Source organism: Macaca mulatta, chromosome 11 (genome assembly GCF_049350105.2).
Source record: "Macaca mulatta isolate MMU2019108-1 chromosome 11, T2T-MMU8v2.0, whole genome shotgun sequence".
Classification (NCBI taxonomy): Eukaryota; Metazoa; Chordata; class Mammalia; order Primates; family Cercopithecidae; genus Macaca; species Macaca mulatta.
Genome location: NC_133416.1, coordinates 25,909,316 through 25,936,400, shown reverse-complemented (window position 1 = coordinate 25,936,400; position 27,085 = coordinate 25,909,316). Strand labels below are relative to the sequence as shown.

The 27,085-nt window shown below is 34.0% G+C and overlaps 1 protein-coding gene across 28 annotated transcripts in view; it reads left to right on the top strand.

Annotated features, from left to right (window-relative positions):
• The window catches only part of SOX5 (SRY-box transcription factor 5), a 1,030,085-nt gene that overhangs the window by 965,128 nt on the left and 37,872 nt on the right, over nt 1-27,085 (top strand). For all 28 annotated transcript variants that reach the window (XM_077953163.1, XM_077953155.1, XM_028829333.2 and 25 more), the window contains one exon: nt 23,005-23,182. In XM_077953163.1, coding sequence (XP_077809289.1) covers nt 23,005-23,182 — 178 coding nt within the window. The remainder of the gene's footprint in view (nt 1-23,004; nt 23,183-27,085) is intronic.

The following is a 27,085-nucleotide window of genomic DNA, read 5'->3' as shown; positions in this document are numbered from 1 at the left end:
CAACAAAGAGACTTCATGAGTTTGAAATGGACTAGGAAGTGCTAAGGCCTCCACAGGAATATTTCCATGGTGAAAAGTTCAAAAAGCACTGCTCTATGTAACTATAACCTCATTTAATAGTTTTCATATTTCATCTGACCATGTGAAATTTTGAGTGGTAGTTTCTAGGGGTGTTATTTCCAATATGTAAAAGTTTTAGAATACTACTATTTGACTTACTCTGAGAGCTCTTAAGGTCAAAATCTCAAATCATGACTTACTGCACAGGGCTAAAACTGGTCTGTGAATGTAGTATTTCTAAGTAATTCACAGTGCTGAAATAGTATTGATAAAAGAGGAGCCGCCATTTATCTCTATATATCAGCATCAAATCACTGATCCATCCTGAAACCGGTGGGCCTGGTACTTTTGTAGATTCCATTTCTCTCACGAGTTCAGGACAGAAAGGGGTATTTGCCTCAGCTAATTATAACAGCGTTTAAATTGACCATTTTCTAGTCTTAACAGTGTCTGGCATATCACTTAAATGCCAGAATCTGCTTAATAAATTATTCTGTATGCTTTGTTACATAGCTGTTGAAAACCCCTTTCTCTCCTTTATTTCAGTATCTGTGAAATAGCTATTTTGTTAGCCTTTGAGATGTGATATGGATGTGTCATATACTCAAGAGGTGAATTTCATCTAAGAAGAATCCCTCCATAAACTGCAAATGCCACCCGTTATCATTATCATCACTTCCTGGGTGGGACTTATTTACAGTGGATGTAACATAGTCGCCCTGTCATTTTAAATGAAGTAGTTTTCTTTTTGTGATTCTGTGTTGCTACATGGAAATAAGTTAAATGAAATGTTATCAACAGGACCCCTGTGATGAGCCTCCTTCTTTCCTTTTCATCTTTATTCAGTTGATGGAAATCTCAAACGGCTAGGTACTTAAACAGAGGCTTTTCTGAGCTCTGTGGTATTAAATGTCCAGATCATTAGGCGATATATTCTTATGATGCAGAAAGTTGAGGATTGGTCACATTTTTACCATAAAAACAATAAAAATTATAGAAGAGGCTAGTTGTAATCTCAGCATTAAATGAAAAAAACAAATATGCAGAATGATTTAGGTAATGTCCTTTGAATTTTCCCAGCCTGGGCTGTGTATCCCAGTATACTGATTTTGTTTTGACAGAACCATGTCTCATGCACACAGCATGATGAGCCATGTCAAAGCTTTTTAAGAATGCAAACCATGGGCAAAGAAGAGGATGTGGAACATGTGCAGACTAAGGAATATCCACAGAATCAGATTTTTTAAGGGAAACTTGCACTCTAAAATAGGTACAACCCAAAGTAGATTCACCATCTAAAAATCTGTGTGTTTGAAGCATTGTAATCAAAAACAGCAGGTAGTTAAAACCTAAGTCATTTAGGGAAATAAAAACAGAACAATAAAGGATGTCTGGATATAGGAGTATCTAATAAAACCTCAATGAATATCATAGCTGAAAATGCTAAGTCATTATTGTGTCAGAGACTGAGAAAGCAAAAGTACATTTCTGTAGTTACTCTTTTTTGGGGGGAATCATTTATAATTTTGACTTCCTAAAGCATACTTTAAAACAGTTGAAATCTTTTATTTTTTATGCTAAATTATTGATCATGGCCTCTTTTGGAGCTGTCGATAATCAACTCCTTTTTATCACTTTAGCCATCACCTGTACTGGAACTGTTTGATTTGAGACTTGATATGTGAAACTAAGGAGGACTATTCTTAATGTCAGAGTTAGTTCTTTCTCTTTATTAAATATATGTCACTTACACATTCTTATTCATAAAAGAAGAAGAATTTTAGCGGTCTCTCTTACAGAGATGCCTCAAAGTATAAATTTGTTTGTAAAATGACAACAATTACTGATGTCTTATTTAGGTTGATGGAAAATAGTATATAGGCAAAATTATTCAATAGATTGTATCTAGATTTTCCACTAGAGAAAATAAAGAATACTATTAATATTTTTAAACATTACAAAATGGAGAGCAGAAAGAAAACAATATACAAACTAAACAGGTAGACGTGAGGGTTGGAAAATAGATATGAAACATTCTAAACTGAAGACAAGTTAAAAACCCAAAGTACTCAAAAGTTGTATTTATTTGATAAAATGTATAAGATATTTTATTTATAGAAGTATGGAAGGTTCAGTCAGAAGGAAGTTCAGAAGGTATTCAGTCCAAGACACAATAACCCAGTCTCAAGGTCACTTTGCTTCTGCCTAGAGTCTCACAATGTCAAGGAGTCCACCAGTTAATGAGATAGCATTGTCTTATTCAGAAAAAGTCTTTTTTGTTATTTTCTTCATTTTTATGGATTTAGGAGTACAAGTACAGTTGTGTTACAAGGATATATCGCTTAGTGGTGAGGCCTAGGCTTTTAGTGGACTCATAACTGGAATAGTGTACTTTGTACCCAACAGGTAGTATTTCAGAATAAGCCTTAATATCACAATGTTCTTATTTAAAGAGAACTGAAAGCATCTTTCCAGGACTTTTTCTTTTGGTGTCACTGAACAACAATTACATTAGTCGTTCTCTTTCGGTTGCAAGTGACAGAAAATGGAAGTATATTTGGTCACAATTTTTTTTTTTTTTTTTTTTTTTTGAGATAGAGTCACTCTGTCGCCCAGGCTAGAGTGCAGTGGCACAATCTGGCCTTACTGCAAACTCCGCCTCCCAGGTTCACGCCATTCTCCTGCCTTAGCCTCCCGAGTAGCTGGGACTACAGGTGACACCACGCCAGCTAACTTTTTTGTATTTTTAGTAGAGACGGAGTTTCACCATGTTAGCCAGGATGGTCTCGATCTCCTCACCTCGTGATCTGCCAGTCTCGGCCTCCCAAAGCGCTGGCCCGTGCCCGGTCCACAATGTCTTTTTTTAAGTTCTAATTTCATGTGTGGTTTAATCAGGAGCCCAAACAATATCATACAGAGTTGATTTATATTTCCTAGCTCTGCTGTTTTTCATTCTTAAAAGGATGGTCCCTTTTTAGTGTTCTGTAGCACCCTATGTTTACGTCTACCATTCACTGATTCAACAAATATTATTTCTATCATGTATCAAGTTTAGTTCAAGCCAGTAGAACTATAGCTGTAAACAAAACAGTAATTCTCTTAAAATTTCACAGTAGTAATGGGGAGAAGCAAACTATGAGCAATTAAACACATAGATAATTTTATGCATGGTAAGTGCTATGAAAAAATTAAAACATGGTCAAAGATAGTGTGCTGGGGACAAGAAGGGAATCTTCTTGGAGAGAGCTTTAAGGGAAGCCCTCTCTGAAATCATGAAAAGGAGGACACCTGTAAAGGTCTAAGGAAAGGTTGTTCTAAACAGGAGGGAAAGTAATTGCAAAGACTGATATGTGGATGAGGCTGGTGAATTCAAGGTTCAGAAAAAAGGCTGGGGTAGCTAAAGTGCAGTGAACATGAAGGAGAATGATAAGGAGTCAGGTTGGGAAATGAGAAAGACCAGATCCTATAGGATTTTTTCATGTTCAGGACTTTGAATTATATTCTAAATATATTCATTTTTAAAGATTAATGATATATTTTCTATCTGTCACATTACTTATCAAGCTGTTGTTATTATGTACTCATTGTCTTCCTCTCAGGTATTGTGTCTTTATAGCAAAGGAATTCTTTTTTCTCCTGTGCCAATTAATTAATTAATATTTTAAGCACTTCTACAGCACTTCCTTAGAAACATACTGGAATTTGAGCCCTAATGACATATCCTGGATGTTGTTGTTGGAGAGACATAATTCCACAAATATTTGTTAATTGCCTGTGAGGTGTTGGAGTCCTAGGACCTGAGGATAGTGGTCAACGGTGTAGACAGATATATGTGCTCATGTAGCAGAGTGTATAAAGTGAGGGATATGAAGAAGAATGTAGATAGAGACAATCAGATATAATTTAAGAAGGGCAGTAAGTATGGACCAGGAGTGTAGATTCAACCCAGAATATTTCCTGTTTTATTTTGTTTTTTTTCCAGATTCATTTCATCAGCGAGTTTTCACTGGCAATATAGGAAAACACATAGCATTGATAGTACCTGTCACCACCTATGTGAAGCAAATTACAAAGTCAACTTTTTAGATGATATTTTGGCACTAACACTATTACATGAGTATTGATTTTAAAATAGTCACCTTAAAAAACTATAATTGCTATATACTAGTGTTCATAAGAGTTTTGGAGCTCTTGTTTTACATAATGTCTTTTAAGTAGGTAAACAAGTCACATAAGAAAAAACACCCAAATTTCTGATTAGTATGGTTGCTTTCATATATTTTTAAATCCCACTTCTCTCTCTCTCTCTCCTTTTTTCTCTTCCTTCTTCTCTACCTCTTTCCAGTTAGTATATGCTTTTTAAAAGTCACACCTCCTGTCATACAAGCATGTAATGCCACCTGCTTAACAAAGAAAAACACCAAAAACTTCTGTAAAGGTTTTATAAATTTCTTTAAATAATGTTATTTTCTTGGTAACAAAAAAAAAAAAAAAAAAAATCATTGTATCATTTATTTAAACATGTGCTTTCTTAAAGCACTTAATATTCAATGTATATTAGTGAAATAGATGAGTTTATATGCAAAGATCTAATACGTCAGTTTTATTGCATTGTATTTCATAAAATGAGATTCTTTTTAGTTTTACCTGTTTTCACATTCAGTAATATACATACAATATGGTAGTGGCATTAATTGCACAAAATTAATGGAAGGAGCAATAGAGATTATTTGATTCCAGAGCATGTCCAAAATATTATAAGAAAATGAGGTTCTCCATCATTATTCGTGTGGTTTCTCATTACTGCTAATAATCAGCTGAAGAACCCAGTCATTCTTAATTAGGGTTTTTAAAACAAAGACCAGAAATGGTATGACTTGATTAGTATTAAATGTGGGGGGGAAAGTCTTCAGCAGATGCAGTGGTATAATTTACATTAAGTGAATTGTTTAGAGTCTGTGTAATATGATCAGAGGAATTTGTAGGCACACATATTCCTTGTCTTATGTATTGTAAAGTTGGAGAACATAAGAAACATGGACGGCCGGGCGCGGTGGCTCAAGCCTGTAATCCCAGCACTTTGGGAGGCCGAGACGGGCGGATCACGAGGTCAGGAGATCGAGACCATCCCAACATGGGCTAACATGGTGAAACCCCGTCTCCACTAAAAAATACAAAAAACTAGCCGGGCGAGGTGGCGGGCGCCTGTAGTCCCAGCTACTCAGGAGGCTGAGGCAGGAGAATGGCGTGAACCTGGGAGGCGGAGCTTGCAGTGAGCTGAGATTCGGCCACTGCACTCCAGTCTGGGCGACAGAGCGAGACTCCGTCTCAAAAAAAAAAAAAAAAGAAAGAAAGAAACACGGACTACCTATTTGAAATTTAGAAAAACTATTTTTAAAGGAAACAGAGCAATTTTTTTTTTTTTTTTTTTTTTTTTTTTTTTGAGATGGAGTCTAGCTCTGTCGCCCAGGCTGGAGTTCAGTGGCTCAACCTCGGCTCACTTCAACCTCTGCCTCCTAGGTTCAAACAATTCTCCTGTCTCAGCTTCCCGAGTAGCTGGGACTACAGGCGCCTGCCAGCACACCCAGCTAATTTTTGTATTTTTAGTAGAGATGGGGTTTCACCATGTTGGTCAGGCTGGTCTCCAACTCCTGACCTCAGGTGATCCACCCACCTCGGCCTCCCAAAGTGCTGGGGTTACAGACATGAGCCACCACGGCCAGCGCAGAGTAATTTTATATCTCTTATTTAAATTGAATATATATTTAAAATTTTGTCTATACTGAAATAAAAATTTTGCTCATTGAAATCTTCAACTTATAAATATTAAATTTGAAACAGGTACTCTCAATGGTTCAGAATTATTGAATATTGCTAAGAAACTGATTGTCAGACTGCTGCTTGAAAAATAGAAGTTTCTAGATATTAAGAATAGGTAGGAATTTCTGTAAACCTGAGTCATATACCAGGTTGTAATGGGAAGAACGTGCTCCTTTTCTAGTCCTGAATCTCCTTGTAGATAGTATCTTTTGATGCTTCTTATAATTACACACTTCGCCTTGTGAGCTGCAGGACTTAAATTGCAATATCCCACAGCTTTTAGCAGTTGCATTTTCAAATGTGAACTAGCTGATTCCATTGGGTGACACTTTCAGAAGCCAACAGTTTAAGAAATATATTTTATGATTTGGGTTTTTTAAAAGATGAGGATCAGACCTCTAAATTTATAGAAAATAAAGAGAATTTCCATTTTTCCAGTCTTAGAACAATATGAAAGAAACAATGTATACTCAAATAGATAAAAATATTTTTTCTCTCACATTTTTGCCCAATACCAAAAAAGTCTAATAACCTCACATTTTCATGAAACCACAAATTATATTTTCTTAAAGCTCTGTTATAGTTCTTTGCAAGGCCAATTTCCAGCATTGGGATTCTGTGGGAGACTTTCATTTAAATTGGACCTTTTAAAAACCAAGTAATCTTATTTTTTTGTACTTTATTGTATAATTTGAGCTGTTATGATTTGCTTTACAATTTTAATAACTTTTGGCAGTGTAGATATTTCATAAATAAGAGAAAAATAAAGACCAGAAATAGAAAGGATGAAATACTACAAAAATTCTTCTCTTGTGGTATTTCCAGTAGCACTTAAAATAACATAAGAAAGAAAATACTGTTGTGAAGTATGTTTTAAGAAGCATTATGACAGCAACAGGAATGTCTTTAAATAGGTACAGATTTGTGTTTTCTATACTTCTCTATGCAACTCTTCTGAGGATCAAAGTTTCATTTTAAATCAGTGGGAGCTCAATATTCAGGTCAACCCTACATGAATACAGGGCAAGACAAGAATTTTGGGTCAAATGATGGAATTTTTAGTGCCAGTTTTCATGCAAATAGTTCTGTGATTTATCTAAAAAAATGATGATTCTGGTCCCATTTTAAAAGAACCTCTAGGTAATTTGTGTTTGTTTTGGTTTTGCTTATCTTTTTCTATTAGCATTCATTAAGTTACACCGAACTAGAATTCTGATCTGTTTTATCTGGGACTATAATTGATGGAGTTACAACAAAATAAGTGAAGGAGATATCAAATCTATAGGATGGATCACATTAGAAACATGTCTTCTGTCTATTGAAATTTAAATAGCTGGCCCCTAATAGGCTCTTAACAAATGTACACTTGATTAATGTTTATGTTATAAGAATAAATCTTAATATGAATTGAACCCTAGTTATCACAGTTTGTAATATAGTTTTCACTGTTTCAATCTTTGCAAAATTATGCTTATGAATACAACACAATCTAAGAGAATGTGTCTGTATAAAGTTTTTTTTAACTGCAGTAATTGCTTTCTAGCTATTGTTAAGGTGAACTTTGAACTTTTGTATAGCTATATTTTTTTAGAATATGGGCATATAAAATAAGACATTGAGAATTTAGTAAGACAAAAAGAAATATGATTTTTAAAAATATGTTTTTTCAAAATATATTTGAGTCCTGCTTTAAAAAACAAGATCCACTTAGAATAGATAGTTAATAAAATATAACTTGTCATAAATGAGTTATCTTCTATTGGGTAAGGAGAGATGAGAATGTTTTCTGTGGGAAAGAGACATGTTGTTGATCTGTTCCAAGCAAGAGACTTTACATTTTGCTTGAAACAAAGCAATATGTTGTTTATATAAATTTTTAAAAATCATGTAATGACTGTTATTCATAGATGAGGTTTCTAGAATTACTTTTAGAAATGTCAAAACAACTTCTATAAAGGATTCTTCAGTAAACCTTTTGAGCACCTCTAATATACTGGACACTTTGGTTGAATAAAAAAAGAACAGCAATTAACACACAGTACAATGTAATGGGGAAAACAAACAAGTAAGCCAACAATTAAAATACTGTAGGCGAAGTGCTAATCAAAGAATAATATGGAGGTAAGGAAGAAAGTTGGTAACATAACCTGGGGAGAAATAGGAGAATAAGGAAAAGGGTTCCAGAAGATGTGACAGTTAGAAGGTTTTTGAAGTAAAATGAAAACAGTCTGTGCAAGGACACATAGTTATGAACGAATAAAAGGTTGGATTTTACCTGAATTTTGGAGAAAGAAACAAGGTTGAGTGTAATACATCTGTAGAACTTGGTGAGTGAATTTAAGAAGAATGAAAATGTAAAGATACAAGTGTGTAACAAATGAAGTCTAACCTCCTTACCATGGCATTCTGCAATCTAGCCCCACCTACCTCACTAGGCTAATTAATACTTCTGCCTTTTTCCCAGTTCCAGAAATGTATACTTCAAACGAAATCACTTTCTCAGGTATCATGCGATTTCACTTCTTTTTGCCTATGTTTGTGACACTGGACTTCTCTGGGTTGTTTCTGCCCTGTTCATTTTACTTTTCTCTCTTTTTTAGCACCACTAGTAACATAATATCCATTTAAACCATCATTTCTATATAGAATTCTAAATAGAATTGGCTATTACATCGCATGTCACCCCAGTGCACAAACACATACTCCTTGAATACTATCAAAGCACCCTTATAATACTTCATTGTACTTGTCTTCCCTTGTTTGATCCTGAGTCCCATGAGGGTAGGGATTATAGCTTAATCATCCTTAGCACCAAGCACAATACTTGGCATGTAATTAATGCTCTACTTCTTTTAGAAGAATAAATAAATTATCAAAGGTCAATGGTTTGGATCATTGGAAGATAATGCAGTATGAGTAGAATAAGATTGTACCTAAGAGAAATGAAACAATGTTATCTATACAAAAAGATTATGCAATTTAAAAGTAAGATTTGTTCTTATTTAACTTGTCAGTCTAGGTAAAATATACTGGATTTAGGAAATATGAGCCTTTGATCACTGGGGAGATATTATCTATAGTGAACCATGCCTTACTTCCCAGCCCTTACTGTGCTTTGAATAAAGTATTCACCATTTACCTCTTTTTGCCCTGGTTCTGATTGTGAAATTGGCTTTTGTAGATATCTTGAAATTAGGAAAGGTGTACTGTAGGAAACTCAGCGCTATTTAGGTCATGTATAAATGAATTAATTGGCATTCTGTTTTATGCATTACCTCCATTAGTTAGTATACTATGAATACATCTTTAAGTGAGTGACCTCCCTTACGCAAGCTGCTGAAGAATCAAGTCGATCCTGAAATAAAGGACCCAGCCTATACAAATAGTGTCCAGTTTTTTTATATTGTTTAATTGATAGTTCAAATAAAGTTTCAGGAGGGAACAAATTTTCTTTCATTTTGTAAGGTTATTTTTCTCTGCTTCTCTTTTATGCCAAAAAAAGTTCTCAAAAGTGGCAGAGAAACTTCCCACCCACACAAAGACATATTCATTTATATTATATGTATGGATATATTATATGTATGTATAGTCACACACACTTAATGATGGGGATGTGTCCTAAGAAACGTGTTATTGGGTGATTTCATTTTTGCATAAACATCATAGCATATACTTATACAAACCTAGAATGGTATAGACTACTACACACTTAGGTTACATGATACAACCTATTGCTTCTAGGCTGCAAACCTGTACAGTATGTTACTCTACTGAATAGTTTAGGCAGGTGTAACAAAATGGTATTTGTGTATCTAAACATAGAAAAAGTACAGTAAAAATATAGTAGTATAATCTTGTGGGACTACTGTCATACAAGCAGTCTATGGTTGACCAAAATGTTGGTGTTCCTATATAGTACATGACCATATATTTATATGTGTACGTGTGTGTGTGCGCACGCTATCCCATACAACAATAATCAAGAATACAGATCAATTTTATCTGGCAATGTAATGGACCAAAGCAACATTCAAAATAGGATAAAATCTAAGGCAAATATACCCATTCTTTCTCTTTAATTCATTCTAAAAGGTGTGATGAAAACTCTTCTGTAATGATGTCTTTAGAGTTACTATATAAAGTCTTTTATGGAATTCAGACTGTTAAATGTATTATTCTTTTAATGTTATGGGCTGTGAAAAATTAAACAAGGAGCATTACAGCTGAATTTCACTACACATTAATTATTTTAATCGACTGTTTCTTAAATGAATATCTGATAAATCAATCTTGCAATTCCTCATGCTTCATGACATGCTTAACTCAGTATAGACACTTAAGAATCATTATGCTGTGAGAGCTTTAGTACAAATTCAAAATCGTTATAATTAAGATCAAACTCTTACCTGATGCTCAGTTCTAAGCCTTTTCATCTTTATTTGAATTTTCTTTGACCCATACCTTGAATGTAACATTATAGTATCAATAGGCAGAATATATCATCAAGCAAAGCATCTTTAATATGTTGAGAAAAAATATTTTGTCTTCAGAGCACAACATAAAAACTGGCCTTAACTGACATTCTGTATAAATAGCCATCACCCCTTGGAATTCTTTAAAGACATCAGTTCTCTCCTGGTCACTGCCATGAAGACAAAGAATGCCTTAATGACTCTATTGAGGTTATCATTAAAATAAAGGAGATTTGCAGACATCAGCTATAAATCACTATAAAATGGCCGGTGGGTAACCTTTGACACAACTCATTTGAAATAAACCTGGGATGGATTCGTAGCCTTTGGCTGAGCCAGTAAGTGGGCTAAAGGTCTTTTCCATCCTCTCCTTCATTTCTTGCAGTATTACTTCCTCTCCAAGTGACTGGAAAGGAATTGGATGTATATAAATTGACATGTGTATTAAGTTGAAGGCAAATAGGTCTATATGAATAATAGTGTTAAGGATGTTCATGGTGTTTATTTGAAATATGTATTCTTTTGATATAAATTTTAGGATTCTGAATACATTTTGAATTTATTATAGCTACTATGTTAAAATACTTCATGATTTAGTGTCATAAAAATTTTGTGAGGGTCTCGACCAGTATTACTCAAATTGAGCATTACAAGGCCCCTATCTATGAGGTATAAAAAAATTCTTCAGAATTGAAAAGAAATTACGTGATTGTAGTCTAAGTTTTCAAAGAAATTATTACTTAATGATTATTTTTCCTATTGGCATTTAAATAATAGAGAAGCAGCTTTGAAAAGTTGCCTAAGCTTACACCTCTGTGACTTGGGTTCAAGTCCGAGGCTTCTTAAAGGTATGACTGTTAGCAAATTTTTGAATATCTTCAACCTCCTTCTCTTTATCTGTGAAGTGGGGTTGATGATATCTCGTATTCTTGCTGTAAGAATAAAATAAAATATATGGAGATGTTTTGTAACTTGTAAAATTTAGATGTCAAGGAGTAAATCGTATTAGAAAATCAGCCCTGAAAAGTGAACTGCTATATAATAATTTAAATTATTTTTAAAAGTTAGAAGTTTTTAGGTTATGAAACCCACTAAACATACTTTCATAGTTTTGTAATGTTTAACTTACTCTTCAAAATGTTTGTGTAACAAATAGTGTATTGGGCTTTAAGCATTTATTTCTTCTTTAAAAACTAGCTTTCTCCATGACAAAATTGCATTATAAAATTAGCATTTCTTTTGGTGTAGGGAGAAGTTCTCAGGTAAAAATATGTAAAAAATATATAATGTATAATTCCTGTATTCAAATAGACTTATACTGTGCCTTTTATTTATTCACTAATAGGTTAATTAGAAGAAAAAAGGAAAAAACACTTTAAGTCAATCATAATGAGAAATAATTGATTTGATGACTATGTTGAGGAGGGGAAAATAATTTTTAGGTCATTTCTAGTAAAAATTCATCTAATACAGAAAGCAAATTTTTGAGACTTAATCTTCCAACAACTCATGCCCTTGATATATTTTTGTAAGTTTTCAGACTCTTCAAGAAAAAAAAAAAAAAAAGGTGGTCTAAGGATTCACAGAATAAAGAATTGATAACTTTATGAAAAGTTAAAAAAATTAAACACCTGATATCCAAAATTCAAATCCAAGAGTCAATCACTTTAGTAACAAAGAATTCAATCTAAATAATCCAAATGAAATGAAATACAAGAAATGTTTTTCCCCGTAAAACTCTTCCTTCATGACATTGTTTTAGATTAATCATAATGATATTTATTTCACTATCGAAGTTTCCTAGTCACTTACGTTGCCTTAAAATGTTTTATCTTCTAGTGTATAAATTTCTTCTCTCTCATGACCTATCATTCTCTTGGGAATAGTGTTTGTGTCACAAATTAAAGAATTAACCCACCACTTAGGGGAAAAAGAAGAGACAGGGGTAGATGGCACAACTGTTCTAATTTTGTGTTCATAAAGGAAAATTGCTAATTAAGTGGCCTTGTTGTCTGGGGAAATACTCAAGGTTCGTGATCTTGTGCTAAGGAGAGCAAAACTGCGGACACACACACACACACACACACACACACACACACACACACACGGCGTGGGTTTAAGAGCGGAAAGTTTAATAGGCAAAAGGGGAGAGAGAGAGTGAGAGCACTTCGTCCTGCGGAGGAAGGGGACGAACGAGTGAGAGCACTTCTTCCTGCGGAGGAAGGGGATACTCAAGCGGGTTTCTGGGTTTGGGAAGAGATGTGGTCCATTTTACAGAGGGGTTTGAGGAGGTCCTATTTGATTTACTAGGGCCCAGGAGATTGCTTTGACCAGGGGTCAGGTGTGCTATTTACATAGTCTGTGAATCTTTTATTATGCAAAGTGAGTTTATCTGGCAAGTACCGCGACACTCACACAGGGACAAAGAGAAGGGAGGAGATACCTCCATGTTGAAGGTACCTGGCTTCTGGCATAGCTGCAGGCATTTACCTATGCAAGCTTCTAGCTTGCTTATCTATGCTTGCGGTTTGATTTCTCAGGCTACTTTTTTAAGAAATGTTTTAGGGGCTGCTTTTTATTTAAAGGAAAATTCCACTGAGAACTCCTTTATCCTCACAAACTGCCTAAATAATTTCTTACTAACTCCTATATCACTATTACTGTACTGCTCTTAACCTGAGGAGTAGATCTCAGTCTAGGTTAAAGCTAAGTATGGTACGAGAAGTGAGTTTTGCATTTAAATTTTATTTTTACTTATTTTTGGACTTTTTACCTTTTGTCTTCAATGACTGCCCCTTTTTCTCTGTCTGTAATGAATGGAATGAAAAGAGTTGTAGTTTGGATGTACTGACCTAGTCAAGACTCAAGTTACATGAATAGGAGGAAGCCTGTGGCTAAGTAGTTCCTGACAATGGCTTTCTTAGCAGACATCTCTGAGTAGAAAGCAGTGAGTCCCAGGGACATCAAACTTTCAACTCTTAAGAGGAAAGCAAGGGAGCAAAGTTCTGAAGACTGAGACGAACTGAAATTCAAGTGGTGAGGAGAATTCATTACAAGAGATTTAAATATAGAGGGATCCATTTTGATATTGCATATGTTCCTATTCTGTTATTCACAAGTCAAAGTAACATTTGCTGGATGTGTATGTGCATTGTACATAAACGTAAATAACTTTTGAAATGCTATAATAAAAATAGGAAAAACTTTGAATTTATCAAGTTAGTTATTCATTAATCTCCAGTATCCATTAAACATTTAGTAGTTAATAGTATTTAGTAAATTTTTTTCTATTCAAGGTATATGTGGGTGTAAAGAGTATATTCAGAACACTTTAAAAAGGAAAGTTTTCTTAAAGTATTTGCAATTTGATTATTTAGCCATCAACAATTCAAGAAAACAACACAATAAAATGAAATACAGTGATATGAATGTTACAGTCAATAACACTAGGGTGCTGCCTTAGGCTTCCCTAGCCTTTTCTTGCTTCGTGTTTCATTCTAATGTCTAATCCATTAAACACATACACACACACACACACACACACACCCCTACACACCTGTCCTTCTCCAAGGTTCTGTGCCTTAGACAATTTGGCCTTCACTCATCTCCCAAATATAAACCAATGCATGGTTTATATCAGTTCATTGTTGTAACTGTCATTACTCATTAAACAGTCAGTTATAGTGGGTTCACCAGACTGTTAGGGATTTGTGCCATAGGAGCTGTACATGCATGTATGTGAGCACTGGGAATGTCTCTTTGATGTAATTAATTGGAGCTCGTAATAAATGACTTATGCATAATGATGCTTACTATTATTTCTCCCATTCTGCCAGGTTGCTATCTAAAGATGGTCTATCTGCATATAACCAGACCAAACTTTTCAAAGATCTGAGAAAACATAAATCTCTCAGAGAGCCATAGATATATATTTTGAAAAGGAATTTTGGAGCCCTCTGAGAGTCCTTCAAAGTGTTTCATTTTGTTTTGTTTCAAGTTCATCAGTGTTTCATTAATATTTTCATCAGTTTTTTCCCCCCCTCAATGGGCTATCCATGCCTTCATGTGGTATTTTTACTTCTCTTTTATATGCTTCCAATGGATCAAACCTTCTACCACGGATTTGCTTTGATGATGTTATATTGTTCTGCTTTCCTTTTGATAGTAATTCCTTTTGTAGATTCCAGTAGAGATGCTGATGTGCTCATTTTGTACATTTTGGTTCAGGTGGAAATGCCATTTCCAACATAGAGATGATAGTAGAATTTGATCAGCATGACTTCTATTTCTTTGTTTTATAAAGTTATATTGCTCTGTGAGCTCCTGTTTTACTTTTTTTTAATGAATCTATTCCATCATTTAACAGTTTTGTAGTTCTTGGCTTATGTTTGTATACAAATCTTCAAGTGGAACTAACAAGAAAGCAACAATGACAAATGCTTTGTAATTATAAATTTAAGGACTTACCAGGTGGTGTCAAAAACACATTACATTTTCTTGTACAAGAGCGACCAACTCCTTAATTTCTCTAAAGCATTTTTAAAAGCTTTTGGAGATTTACATTTAGAGGTTAAAAAGAGGAACTGGTGTGATTATTTAACATCAATTCTTACTGCTCTATGCTTCCTTTTAGCCTCTTGGTAGAAGAACTGTTAATCATTTTAAAAGATAACAGCAATCATCCAGCTGTAATGAACACTATAGGACAAAATAACCATTATTATTAGGAATTTGAAGTTGTCTGGGGACCAGAGGTTAAACAAAGTTGAATTGGAAACACCATACGTTTCCTACTGGCTCATGTTATAACTATAACTGTTCTTCATCACACATTATTGTTGACACTTGTATTCCTCCCATTCTTCCTCTTTTCAAGTATAGTTAGAAAAACTTGCTCTGTGGAATTTCTATGCGTGGGTTTTCATGTGATATTGTGGGTTAAATGTCTTCTAATATGACATTCTTCTTGGTAAATATATGGAAACTGTATTTATATGGTGTATTTTTAGGACATTTTGGAAATAAAAAGTAATGTTAGATAGTTAATCTAAAATGAAAAATTCAAAAGCTAAATTAGAGATCTTAAAGGGAAAGGAGAATAAATATTAAAAGAGAAGGAAGGAAAATGTAAAAAGGAATGGTATGGCGCTATTTGGATTAATTCAAGGCAATTTTTGAAATTAAAAAGTGAATGTGGGGCCAGGCACGGTGGCTCACGCCTGTAATCCCAATACTTTGGGAGGCCTAGGTGGGTGGATCACGAGGTCAGGAGATCGAGACCACCCTGGCTAACACAGTGAAACCCCGTCTCTACTCGGGAGGCTGAGGCAGGAGAATGGCGTGAACCCGGGAGACGGAACTTGTGGTGAGCTGAGATCGCGCCACTGCACTCCAGCCTCGGCGACAGAGCGAGACTCCATCTCAAAAAAAAAAAAAAAAAAAAAAGGAATGTGAAGTATAGTTGATATTTTAGAAGCCACACTATTCTTTATTTATTTTTAAATATATGTGTGTGCTTGCGCGTATCATTTACAGCATTGAGGCATTAATTCAACAAAGTCAGAAAACAAGGAAAATATTAAGATACTAAGGGAAAGTGAGCAGGGGGCATTTTAAACAGCAAATAAAATGATGAGTACTCTTTGAATACCTTTAAATTAATTAAGGGCCAGCAAATTAAATGTAAAGAAACATACAATTTCCACAATGAAGCACATGTCCCCAACCACACTACTAGCATCTACTTTTAAAAGAAGCAGGTATACATTAAGCAAAAGTGTAAAATGGCAAATAAGGAAGCCAAATGAGATGCTAGAACATATTACCCTCAGCTAAATAAGACTTACATTTAAATGGCCATCAAGTCTAATGGTAGCATTAACAAAGCAAAAGCATACCTATCAAAGAATTCCTGGAGCTCTTTCTGCCTGGTTAACAAGGCATTTTGCAATTTGTAAGTCTAAAAGTAAGCATCTGTTCATGAAAAGGGGTTTCAAGACTATGTGCTATGTAAAATGATAGACTTGAATTTTAGGAACCTACTAATTAAATAAGGAGTTGGGATGGCTAAGTAAGTAGGATTATTAATTCCTTGAGGACTAAGAAAATAATTTCAAGATTGTTAGTTATTTTTGTCTTAGATTACTTTGACTCTTGCACATAAACGTAAACCTTTTCTCCTTTAAGTTCTGCTCGACAGGTACACTTCAATCTCTTTGTAGATCCTCATGATGTTTACTTGTTTTGTTTCTTCTAGTAAACCTCTATGGACCTGTAGCAAAGAAATGCCTTATTTGGGTAGGAGAGGTGAAAGAGGGCTCCCGCAGTGCATTGAGTTAGAAAATGAAAGAGAAAGGATGAGTGTTGTGCACAAGCTAGGGAAGAGAGGTGCGGCAACAGCGCACATTATGCAATTCAGGCTGTCGTGTAACTTCCGTACTTAGGTTAATATGATTATTTCATCAGAGACGATAATAGCGGCAACATGATTAATTTTGCAACATGTTTCATGAATGCCTTTACTCATCCCCATTTGTTATTACTGCTACTTATTTCACATGAGTATTTATGATAAACACGGGGACAATCACAATTTTCAAATCATGCAGAGGAACAAGCCTGAAATTTTATTTATACACACACACACACACACACACACACACATATATATATATATTCAGTCATTGTGTGGCTGTTGAAGAATCAAAGTATTTTTATAAATGAAACATTATATTGAGTATAAAGACAAACTGTTCTCAAAGAAGTTTAAACACACACACTTCCACTTAAATCTATATCTAGGTTTTAAATAAAAAGTAAGTGGACTTATTTTATTACTGACCATGTAAAACAAAAGCCTCAAAGCTCCATGCCTAAATGTCCTTTGGTTTATGGGTTTCTAATGCCTGGCATATAATAGCCATTAATAAATTGTTGAAATACCATTGGATAAATAATAAATGGATGAATGTATGGATGATTGAATAAATGTATCTGTTCTTATCTGTTGCCATTAGACTGGTATACATGTGTTAACTGCCAAATAAATTTTGATTTTCAATAATTAATTTAGGTAAATATTTAAAGAAATGGAATTTTGAGATACCTGTGATATGGAATGAGCCAAATCATCAATTAGATAATGAGAATGAATAAAGATGTGAATAAAGATGTAAATAAAGATGAAATTTAAATTCTGAAGGGTTTAATCATGTGCATGTCCTCGGTAGTGCATTTTGTGGTCTAGCAACCTACATGTGGGTATATTTCCATGTTGTGAGAAGAAGAACAGAGAAACAGAAACAAATAGAATTCTCTAGGATGCTTGGATCGCTATTATCTAGTTCTCTATTAAAACTCCTTAACAAAGAATTGAAAAGCTAAGGAGTGGGGAGAGAGAAATAACACCCCAGGATTGCTAAGAATGCTTTCTGTTTGTTAAATTATGTTTGATTTCTCTGAATCATTTGGTGTTTGTACATTATAAAATTATGACTTTTATACAATTATGTGACAGTAAAATATTTTCTTCTAGAATAAATTATTTGAAAACCAACTAAATGAAATATATTTTAACTTTATATATTTATTTTATAGTGTTTAAGTTTATGTGGAATAAGTTTATGGTGACAATTGGTATTCCCTCAGTGCATGTAAGGCTACATATTTGTTCCACATTCTTTATGCAATTTATTTTCATCTGTGTGGCAAATTGTCATTGGCTGGGATTAAGTGATTAAGGCCTCTATAGTATTTCTACTACTGTGACCACAAACTGGTATTGAGATGTTAGCTTTCAGATAAGTTATCGTAGCTGTAATTATGTAAATGGAACATCCCAGACCTATATGTTTATTTGGATTTTACTTACTTTGCCTTCTATCCCAGAAAACTAAGATTAGTCTAGTAATTGATTAGAAGAAGTTATATCATGAGTGAGCTTCTAAAACTTGTGTTTGGTTATATAAAATATTATTTTCTTGTATCATGTATACATGAACTCTTGAGATTTTTCTAAAAGAATAGTCCAAACCACTCTTTAGTATTAAAGGAAATTTTCAGTGCTACATAGCGTAGAGGACAGAGAAGCACAAAACAAGTCACCAAGACAAGTAAATTTGTGCCTTAACATTTTTATGTATAAAATGGCAAATGTTTGCATTACATCATTTTATTGCAGATATGTTATTTTTCATGCGGTTATTGTGTAGCAGAATTATATAGCTAGGACTGAATTTCAGAAGTTACATTCCATCAACGCCCTTTTAAATTTAAGATTAAATTTGTCACAGAAATTAAAAGAGTATTGTATGTTGAGTCCAAAAACCTGGGTTTCATTAGAACTTTCTAAGCCTTACTGTCCTCCACAAGATTAGTAATTACTTCATAGTCATGAAGTTTAAATAAATTCTTTGGAATATTTATAATGAACCCTATAAATGTAAATTATAGCCTTCTACTAGTTAAAATTTGTTTAACTTACACATTTACTTAAACATAAATGCTTTCTTTATATTTATGATATACAAGTTTGGAGCTACTAGGCAGATAACTAAATTCTTAACTCTTACTTTGTGTATAAATGAAATAATTATGAAATATGTTATTTTCAAAAGTTCCAATTGGCAACCTCATTTAACTATTAGGCAAGTAATTAACAGGAAATTGCTTTGCTCACTGCTTGATGGTGTAGTTGATAGAAATAGTATCTTTTTCAATTATTTTTGACCTTGAAAATTACATCCTTTTATTCATAAGTAATTTATTTAACATGTTTAAATGTGTGTTTTATTTGTAACAATAGGGGTTAATCATGTTAAGCTTTTGAATTTCTCCAACATAAGATTACAAGTAAAAAACAAAGAGAAGTCTTACCTTCAGCTTTTATTGCACATATTCATATTATAAGAATGCATTCCAGAAATAAATTGTCCATGTCCATTTTATAGTTAAGATTTTAAAATTTTCATCTAGTCAAATGAAAAATAATTAATATAAAATGGGAAACTGGTGTAATTTTTGTATTCTTCATAAATAATAGGCATTTGGTATAGCAGCTCAGTAGTAAATTATTAAAAGAACAAAATTGTGAAATAATACCATATAATGGGTCAAAATTATTTATACAGTTACCAATATAAAGATCAAGAATGTGAGTTCTTATTAATATACCATTAGCCTGGTCACACAATGGAAGAGAAGGAAAGGGCAATTTTGAATGACATTTATATCAACTTTGGAACTGTCAACCTCTATTATGTCCTTGGGGCCTTGCACTTTTTGGCTTTCAGACATCTGTGCTGCCTTGAATGGAGGTGCATACTAAGAGTTTTCAGTGGGTCTCTTGCTCTAATAAATGTTTTGAATAGTTATCTTTCAGCATGGGCAAATAATAGTTATTAGTGCTTAAAGCTAAGACATATGAAACTTCATCCCATCAGCACCCACATCCACATCATCTTCATCAATACTACCATTCCCCCCTCACTATACACTCACACTGTGTTTCCTCTCTGCTCATAAAAGTCTTCCCTGTTCCAACTCTGGGAATACAGTCCTTCTCTTTGCTTTGCTTTGTTTTGCTTTTTTGTTTTGTTTCTTTTTCTTTTCTTCACATTCAAGTAAAACAGCCATCTTTGATCCAAGTATCTCCCGAAACTTTTGCAAGAGTTATGATGATGTCAAAAAGAAGTTCTAAAGGTGTCATGTCAGAAGTCAGTTTCACACAGAAGGCAGTAAACAGGCACCACATTGCTAGGGGAAAACAGAGCCTGGAATATTTACAGCTGGGTAGTAAATAGTAAAGTCCCTGACAGTCAGGATATTTAGGCTTAACTGACCAAGAGTAGATCTGGATTCTAATCTTTATTGTCCCATGGAATCTCAGTAACATTCAATTTATTATGCGTATGAATGTTTCCACTATTAGCATATGATATGTCCCAATTGTATTTTAAACACTGAGGTAATATTACATATTTTTAATGTTAACTTCTTATACAGAAGAAGCTTTTTAAAGGATTTGAAAGTCTAATAAAACTTTTTCAATAGTCTCCCTTTATATTATTAATATATGAGGCAGTGGCTCTTACGCTTAAGTGTACATCAGAATCCCCTGGGAATGAATAATTGTTAAACACAGGTTGTTGGAACCATCCTCTTAGATTCTATGATAGAGAATTTGCCTTTCTAACAAGTTCCCACGTGTGCTTATGGTGCTAGTCTGTGAACCACATTCTGAGAAGTATTCATTCATACTAGATTAAAATGTGAGGATACAATACTTCCATACTGCTGCCAAATAAGACATCATATATAGAGATTATGGTTGAACAGGTCCATGTTTCAGATTTAACAATTTAGGGATAATATTGCCCCTATAGCTTTTTTTTTTTTTTTTTTTCCCTGACACAGTCTCACTCTATTGCCCAGGCTGCAGTGCAGTGGCACGATCTCACTCACTGCAGCCTCAGCCTCTCCAGTTCAAGTGATTTTCCTGCCTCAGCCTCCTGAGTAGCTGGGACCACAGGTGCGTGCTACCATGCTCAGCTAACTTTTTGTATTTTTAGTAGAGACAAGGTTTCACCATGTTGGCCAGGATAGTCTCGATCTCCTGACCTTGTGATCTGCCCGCCTCGGCCTCTCAAAGTCCTGGGATTACAGGTGTGAGCCACTGCACCCGGCCATTGCCCCTGTAGTTTTTAAAATGCTAAAGTAAACTTCTCCAAATTATATGTTGCATCAATCATGGAATTATTTTACTTCCTGTCAAGATCCTATGAATCAATATAGATTTGGTATAATCATCTTTAATTTCTTACGTATCTGACATCATAGAAGATTGCTAATTTGAATTATCTCATGAATTTTCAAAATTTATTTTACTGAAACAAACAATATAAACTGAAATAAGATGTATTACAAGAGTAATTTTTTTCCTAGTCTGTTCATGGGATTCTTAAGTGCACATAACCACAGAATCAAATAATAATCTAATAATATTAAACCACTTAAAAATATAGACTTGAAGCCAGGCGCCATGGCTCACGCCTGTAATCCCAGCACTTTGGGAGGCCAAGGCAGGCAGATCACTTGAGGTCAGGAGTTCGAGACTAGCCTGGCCAACATGGTGAAACCCCGTCTCTACTAAAAATACAAAAATTAGCCAGATGTGGTGGTGTGCACCTGTAGTCCCAGCTACTCAGGAGGCTGAGGCAGGAGAATCACTTGAACTGGGAGGTGGAGATCACAATGAACCAAGATTGCACCACTGCACTCCAGCCTGGGCAATATATTTTATATATATATAAAAAATACATTTTTTTATATATATAAAAAATATATTTATATATATATATATATATAACTTGAAATTGATGTCATATTTTACCATTTAACCATTTTGTAAAGTGATTTATTTCAGTGGTTCTTTTGGTAAAACTGTGCATTAAACTTTTGTATACAGTAATTAACATACACTTTAATGTCACATGACTACCCCATTTGATTAAAAATTTTTCTACTTTCAACAGATCATCCTGTTATTGGTAAATATTTTATGTTCTTAACTCATGAAATAGCTAAGTGGAAACTAAGTTTTTATTCTACAATAATATTAATGTAAAATTGTATATATTGTAAACATTGATATATAAACAAGTGGCATGATATTCCAATTTTAGAGCACAGGAAAGGAATAAAGTAACCTTTTCAATTTCCAATTTAAAAAGTTATATAATGTTAATATTATCTCATTCTTATATTCATATATGATGTGATATAAATTTTAATGATACTGTATCCATAAGTCTCATGTATGAAATTACCTAAGAACGATTTAAAATTGAGTATAAACTGTGTTTTGACCTGTTAAACCATAGAACAGCTGGAAATCATCAACCATGCTGAACTGATCACATGATCTTCATGACACATATAGTATACTAAAAGAAAAACCTGGAAAACAAATCTGGATTTTGAAAACATGGTGTTTGTTTAGTGTTTAGAACAGTATGACATATAAATAAGTTGTACATATTAGGGTTATGTTATTATGTTTATTTTCATTTTTAGATCAACTTCAAAGGTGTTTCTGCAAAACCTAGGGAGAAAGGATTATTTTCTAAGAAAGTTAGAAAGTTTCTTGTGTGTGTGTTGAATTTGGAGAGCAGTTCTGATCGGAGTCACACAACTATCTGTGGTCCTCCATTGTGGGTGTTCCAGGTGCTCTGCCTAGGCACCAGGGTACAAACATGCATCAGATCCAACCCCTTTTCTTTGGAGATTTAAAAAAAAAAAAAAACCTACCTACATCATATTTCAAATCTAATGTGTAATATCTCTCAATACAAATGAATATAGTACCAAGAGTAGCTTTTTAAGAATATTTCTTACAGGTTATAAAAATTATCTGCTTTCTGTGGATAGTTGGGTACACATGTATTTTCTCTTATACGAAAGGTATTTGGAATGTGTAGTTGAAGGAGACATTATGTTGGCAGCTAACCAAATACTGTAATGTTCAGAATGAATGTTAAGATCACTGATTGGTAGAGTAATTTGATGGGAAATGACAGGCTGCATACCTGTGTTTTTCTAGGCATTTTTGATCAGCCTTTCCTTATCACAGCTCATGTTCTAATGATCATTGCAGGATGAAGTGGCACAGCCACTGAACCTATCAGCTAAACCCAAGACCTCTGATGGCAAATCACCCACATCACCCACCTCTCCCCATATGCCAGCTCTGAGAATAAACAGTGGGGCAGGCCCCCTCAAAGCCTCTGTCCCAGCAGCGTTAGCTAGCCCTTCAGCCAGAGTTAGCACAATAGGTAAGTTCTGTTTCTTTTGTTCTTGCTGATTTTCTGTTTATGGCTATTGAATGGAATCATCTTTAAATGGCACATCACACACATTCTATACACGGCTTGAGTTCACCTAGGTCCGTTTTAAACATGCAAATGAAATTTCACACTAAAGTCTAAGTTATAATGCCCTCCTGAAAATCTAATTGTGTAGGTTATATCTATATTTCTAACTATGTGCATACAACAGAAAAAGAAGACTAAATGACTAATTGCAGTGAGCAGTGATGGTTCCAGAATGTTATTATTAGGTGACTTACCTTTTACATCATTGAAATTTCCATTTTTTGTGTGAATTGCACAAAGTTACATTGTGATGAAATGCATTTTGCCTCTATCATCAGTCAGCCATAAGGATGTGAAGTTTGTTCACTTTCATTCTGCTTGAGGATTATTTGCAAACACCAAAGTATTATAAAGAGTGGATAGCTTCAATTCTATATAATTGTAAATTCAGTAGAGTAAACAAAATAGTAGAAAACACTTTTATAAGCTGACTTTGAAAAATTCAATGATTTTAATTTCAGCATACATAAATCAGACTGTATATACTGATTTCAACACAGATTTATTGATATTTTTATTATTTTTATTCAATTTTTAAGGAGGCCAGCCCTCAAGGAGCTCATGGTTTAGCTAAAGGAAAGTCATTCATTCTATGGTATAAGTCAGCTGTAATAAGTGCTATTGCAGAGCACATATAAAATTCTACAAAGAGAGGAGACTGTTGGATTCTGTCTGGGAAGGACTACAGAAGAGTATGAGTTAGATATATCCTAATTCAAACTGAGCCTTGAAGAAGAGATAGATCCCTAGGCATTCTAGATAGTAAGAAAAAAATCACAAAGTGAAATAGCATATTTTTAAGAAATGCACTGATTTGTCTAGACTGTAGAAAAAATGTGTGGTGGAAAGTGATCACAGCCAAAGCTGAAAGGATGAGATGGCAGAATGATGTTGGAATTCAGGAAACCATTGTTTAGGTGTAGGGCAAGAATAAGTTACATGAGATAGAAATAAACAGTGATAAAAGAGAGAATTAATTAAAAAGATATTAATTAAGGAAGAATTGACATAATTCAGTCACAATAGAATATATCTGGTAAAGGTCAAGTTGTAGACAGAGGAAACTAGAATTTTGAATTTATGAAATAACAAGGATTATTATGCCTCTATTAACAATTAAAGGGGAGCCCAGAATTGGAGCAGGTTTGGGAGAAGACATAAACATGTAATATATGTTGAATTTGAAGCACAAGGAACTATTTAGGTAGAGATGTTCAGGAAGAAGCTGGAAATATAAGCCTCATAGGTAAAAGAGGTGCCAGAATTTTAGATACGGAAATTATTCCTTGATGAGGTGGTTGAACACAGGAGAACAAATAAGTCCATCAAAAAAGGCTGTGTGTGGTAAGAAAAGAAGTGGAGTGAAGAATCGTAGGTATTGCATTAGATACTAATAGATAACTAATATGAATATTATAATATAGCTAACTAATATTTATTGCTATGTAACAAATTAACCTAAAACTTAGCAGCTGGTATTGCATTAGATACTAATAGATAGATAACTGATATTAATATTATAATATAGATAACTAATATTTATTGCTGTGTAACAAATTAACCTAAAACTTAGCAGCAGAAAACAACCAATATTTATTGTCTAATTTATTATTATTTATTGTTTAACATTTATTATTATCTGTTTTCTGGAGGTCTCTGTTCCTTGCCACATTAGGCCTGTACCTAGGGCTGCTCGTAGCATGACAGTGGACCTGCCTGAGTGAGTGATCCAAGAGAATAACAAAGAGAAAGGCACAGTGGCTTTTATAACCTGTTTTCCAAGTTCATCCAGAGGCAATTCTGCTTTATTCTGTTTCTTATAAGAGAATCATTAAATCCAGCCCAACTCAAGGCAAGGAGAACTAGGCTCCAACTGAAGTAGAGAGTGTTAAAGTATCTTTGGACGTATTTTAGAACAACTATACTTTTTTTAGATGCAAAACTGATGACGAGTAAGTTGAGTGTCTGAGAATAAGAGTAAAGAGCAAGTGGGTATTTTAGAATAAGAGTGAAGATAGGGTAATGTCATGCTAGCCTAGGAAAACTAAGTTTCAAAAAAAAGGGATTATTTAATGGTGCAACTTCTGCAGGACAATTAGAGAACATGAAGAATAAGAGCCTTAGGATTTGGTTGGAGCTCATGGACAGGTAGACTGACAGAAATTTTAATAGAACGGTTTGAATAGATTTCCAGTTATACAGAGCAGACGACTATGAGGAAAGAAAGTTAATTTGGAGACATAAACTCATCTCTTTCTAAGTTGGTGTTGGAAAGTGATAATACTTTGAGAATGCTAAGTAGAGACAGGTTTTAAAATAGGAATATGTATATTACGCTTCAAGAGGGGAGAGGAAGAAGAGTTAAAGCCATGTATAGATATGAAAAAGTGCAAAAGACATGTATAGGTATGAAAAGTGATGGGAAGGGATTAACCCTTGTAAAGGAGAAAAACTTTTCTTCTTCCTGAGAATGAAGGAAAGGAAGAGATAAATGGTAAAATTTCAGAGAAATTTTGGAATGATCAGAATGAAGGCTGAAGGAGTGTGTATCAAATGCTTTAATCTCCACAAAGTAGAATTCCAGATTATTTGTTAAGAGGAATTCAATCTGGGCAGTGGGGCCACAGTGAAAAGAACAACAGTAAAAACTGAAGTTTTGAGAAGTTTGAAAAAGGTTTCAGACACATGTGTGCTTTTTCATCTTATGGTCTAACTCCAGTTACTCTGCTCAGCATCCTAAATGAGCTCCAAGATTAGATTTACTTTTATGTACTATGTAAAAGAAAAAATATTTTATTTGGCAAGAATCATTCACTATCCTAATATACATGTAAACTTATAAATGTCATAGTGTTAGTACATGAGCAACTTTTGCAATGTTGTTAGAACTGGAATATGTGACTAGTAGAATAACTAATATGTTTTTATTTGTAGCACGTATGAATATTTTTTCTTTAGCATTCCCAAGGATTAAGTATGGCAAAGTATTTTAGAAAGGCAAGAACATACTAAGTGTCATTTATCATGACTTTCCCCACTACTAAAACATCTCTTTTTTTTCCTGAAAAGTCCCTTCACCACATACACATCCCTCATAATTTCCAAGGATTTAAGTCCACTGCAATTTACTTTTCTCTTTTCAACGAATGCAGATGTTGAAAGCTGAAACTTTAATGAGTAATAATGTAGTTGGATAAAAGCTGTGAGGATTAATGGTGTTGTAAAGGTCACTCCTGAAAGAAGAATTAGTGTGTGATGCCATTATTAAACCACAGAAAACTGTGGACTGAAAGATGACTTAAGTTATCGTTAATGACATGCGGCTCTTTGCTATATATCTATTAGCTACAAATATAGAAAGTGACTTTTTGAGGTTGGTGACCAATATTACAGTGTATTCTATAAGAATGCTTTTGATATGGTACGCAAATGATAGGCAGCTCCAAAGAAAGGAGATCCTTAAAAGGCATGAATAGTTCAGAAGAATGATGGATAATTTTAGAATCTTTTGACCAGATGTTATCTTTCCCTTATTGGCTTTTTCCACCTATATCGAACATATGTATAACACTTTTAAGTTTTTTTTCAAAGCATTTTTTTCATCTATTTTCTCACTGCAGCTGTTCTACAATTATAGACCCTTAACTAGATGGAGTAGATATCCATATAATCTAGTCAAAGCTTGTTATTTAGCAGATAGGGAACACAGACCTAAAGAGCCTATGTGTCTACCTAGGGATTTGAAGTAACTTTTTGTCAGAGCGTAGACAATTCTATGATTCTATATTTATTACCTCAGCTTTA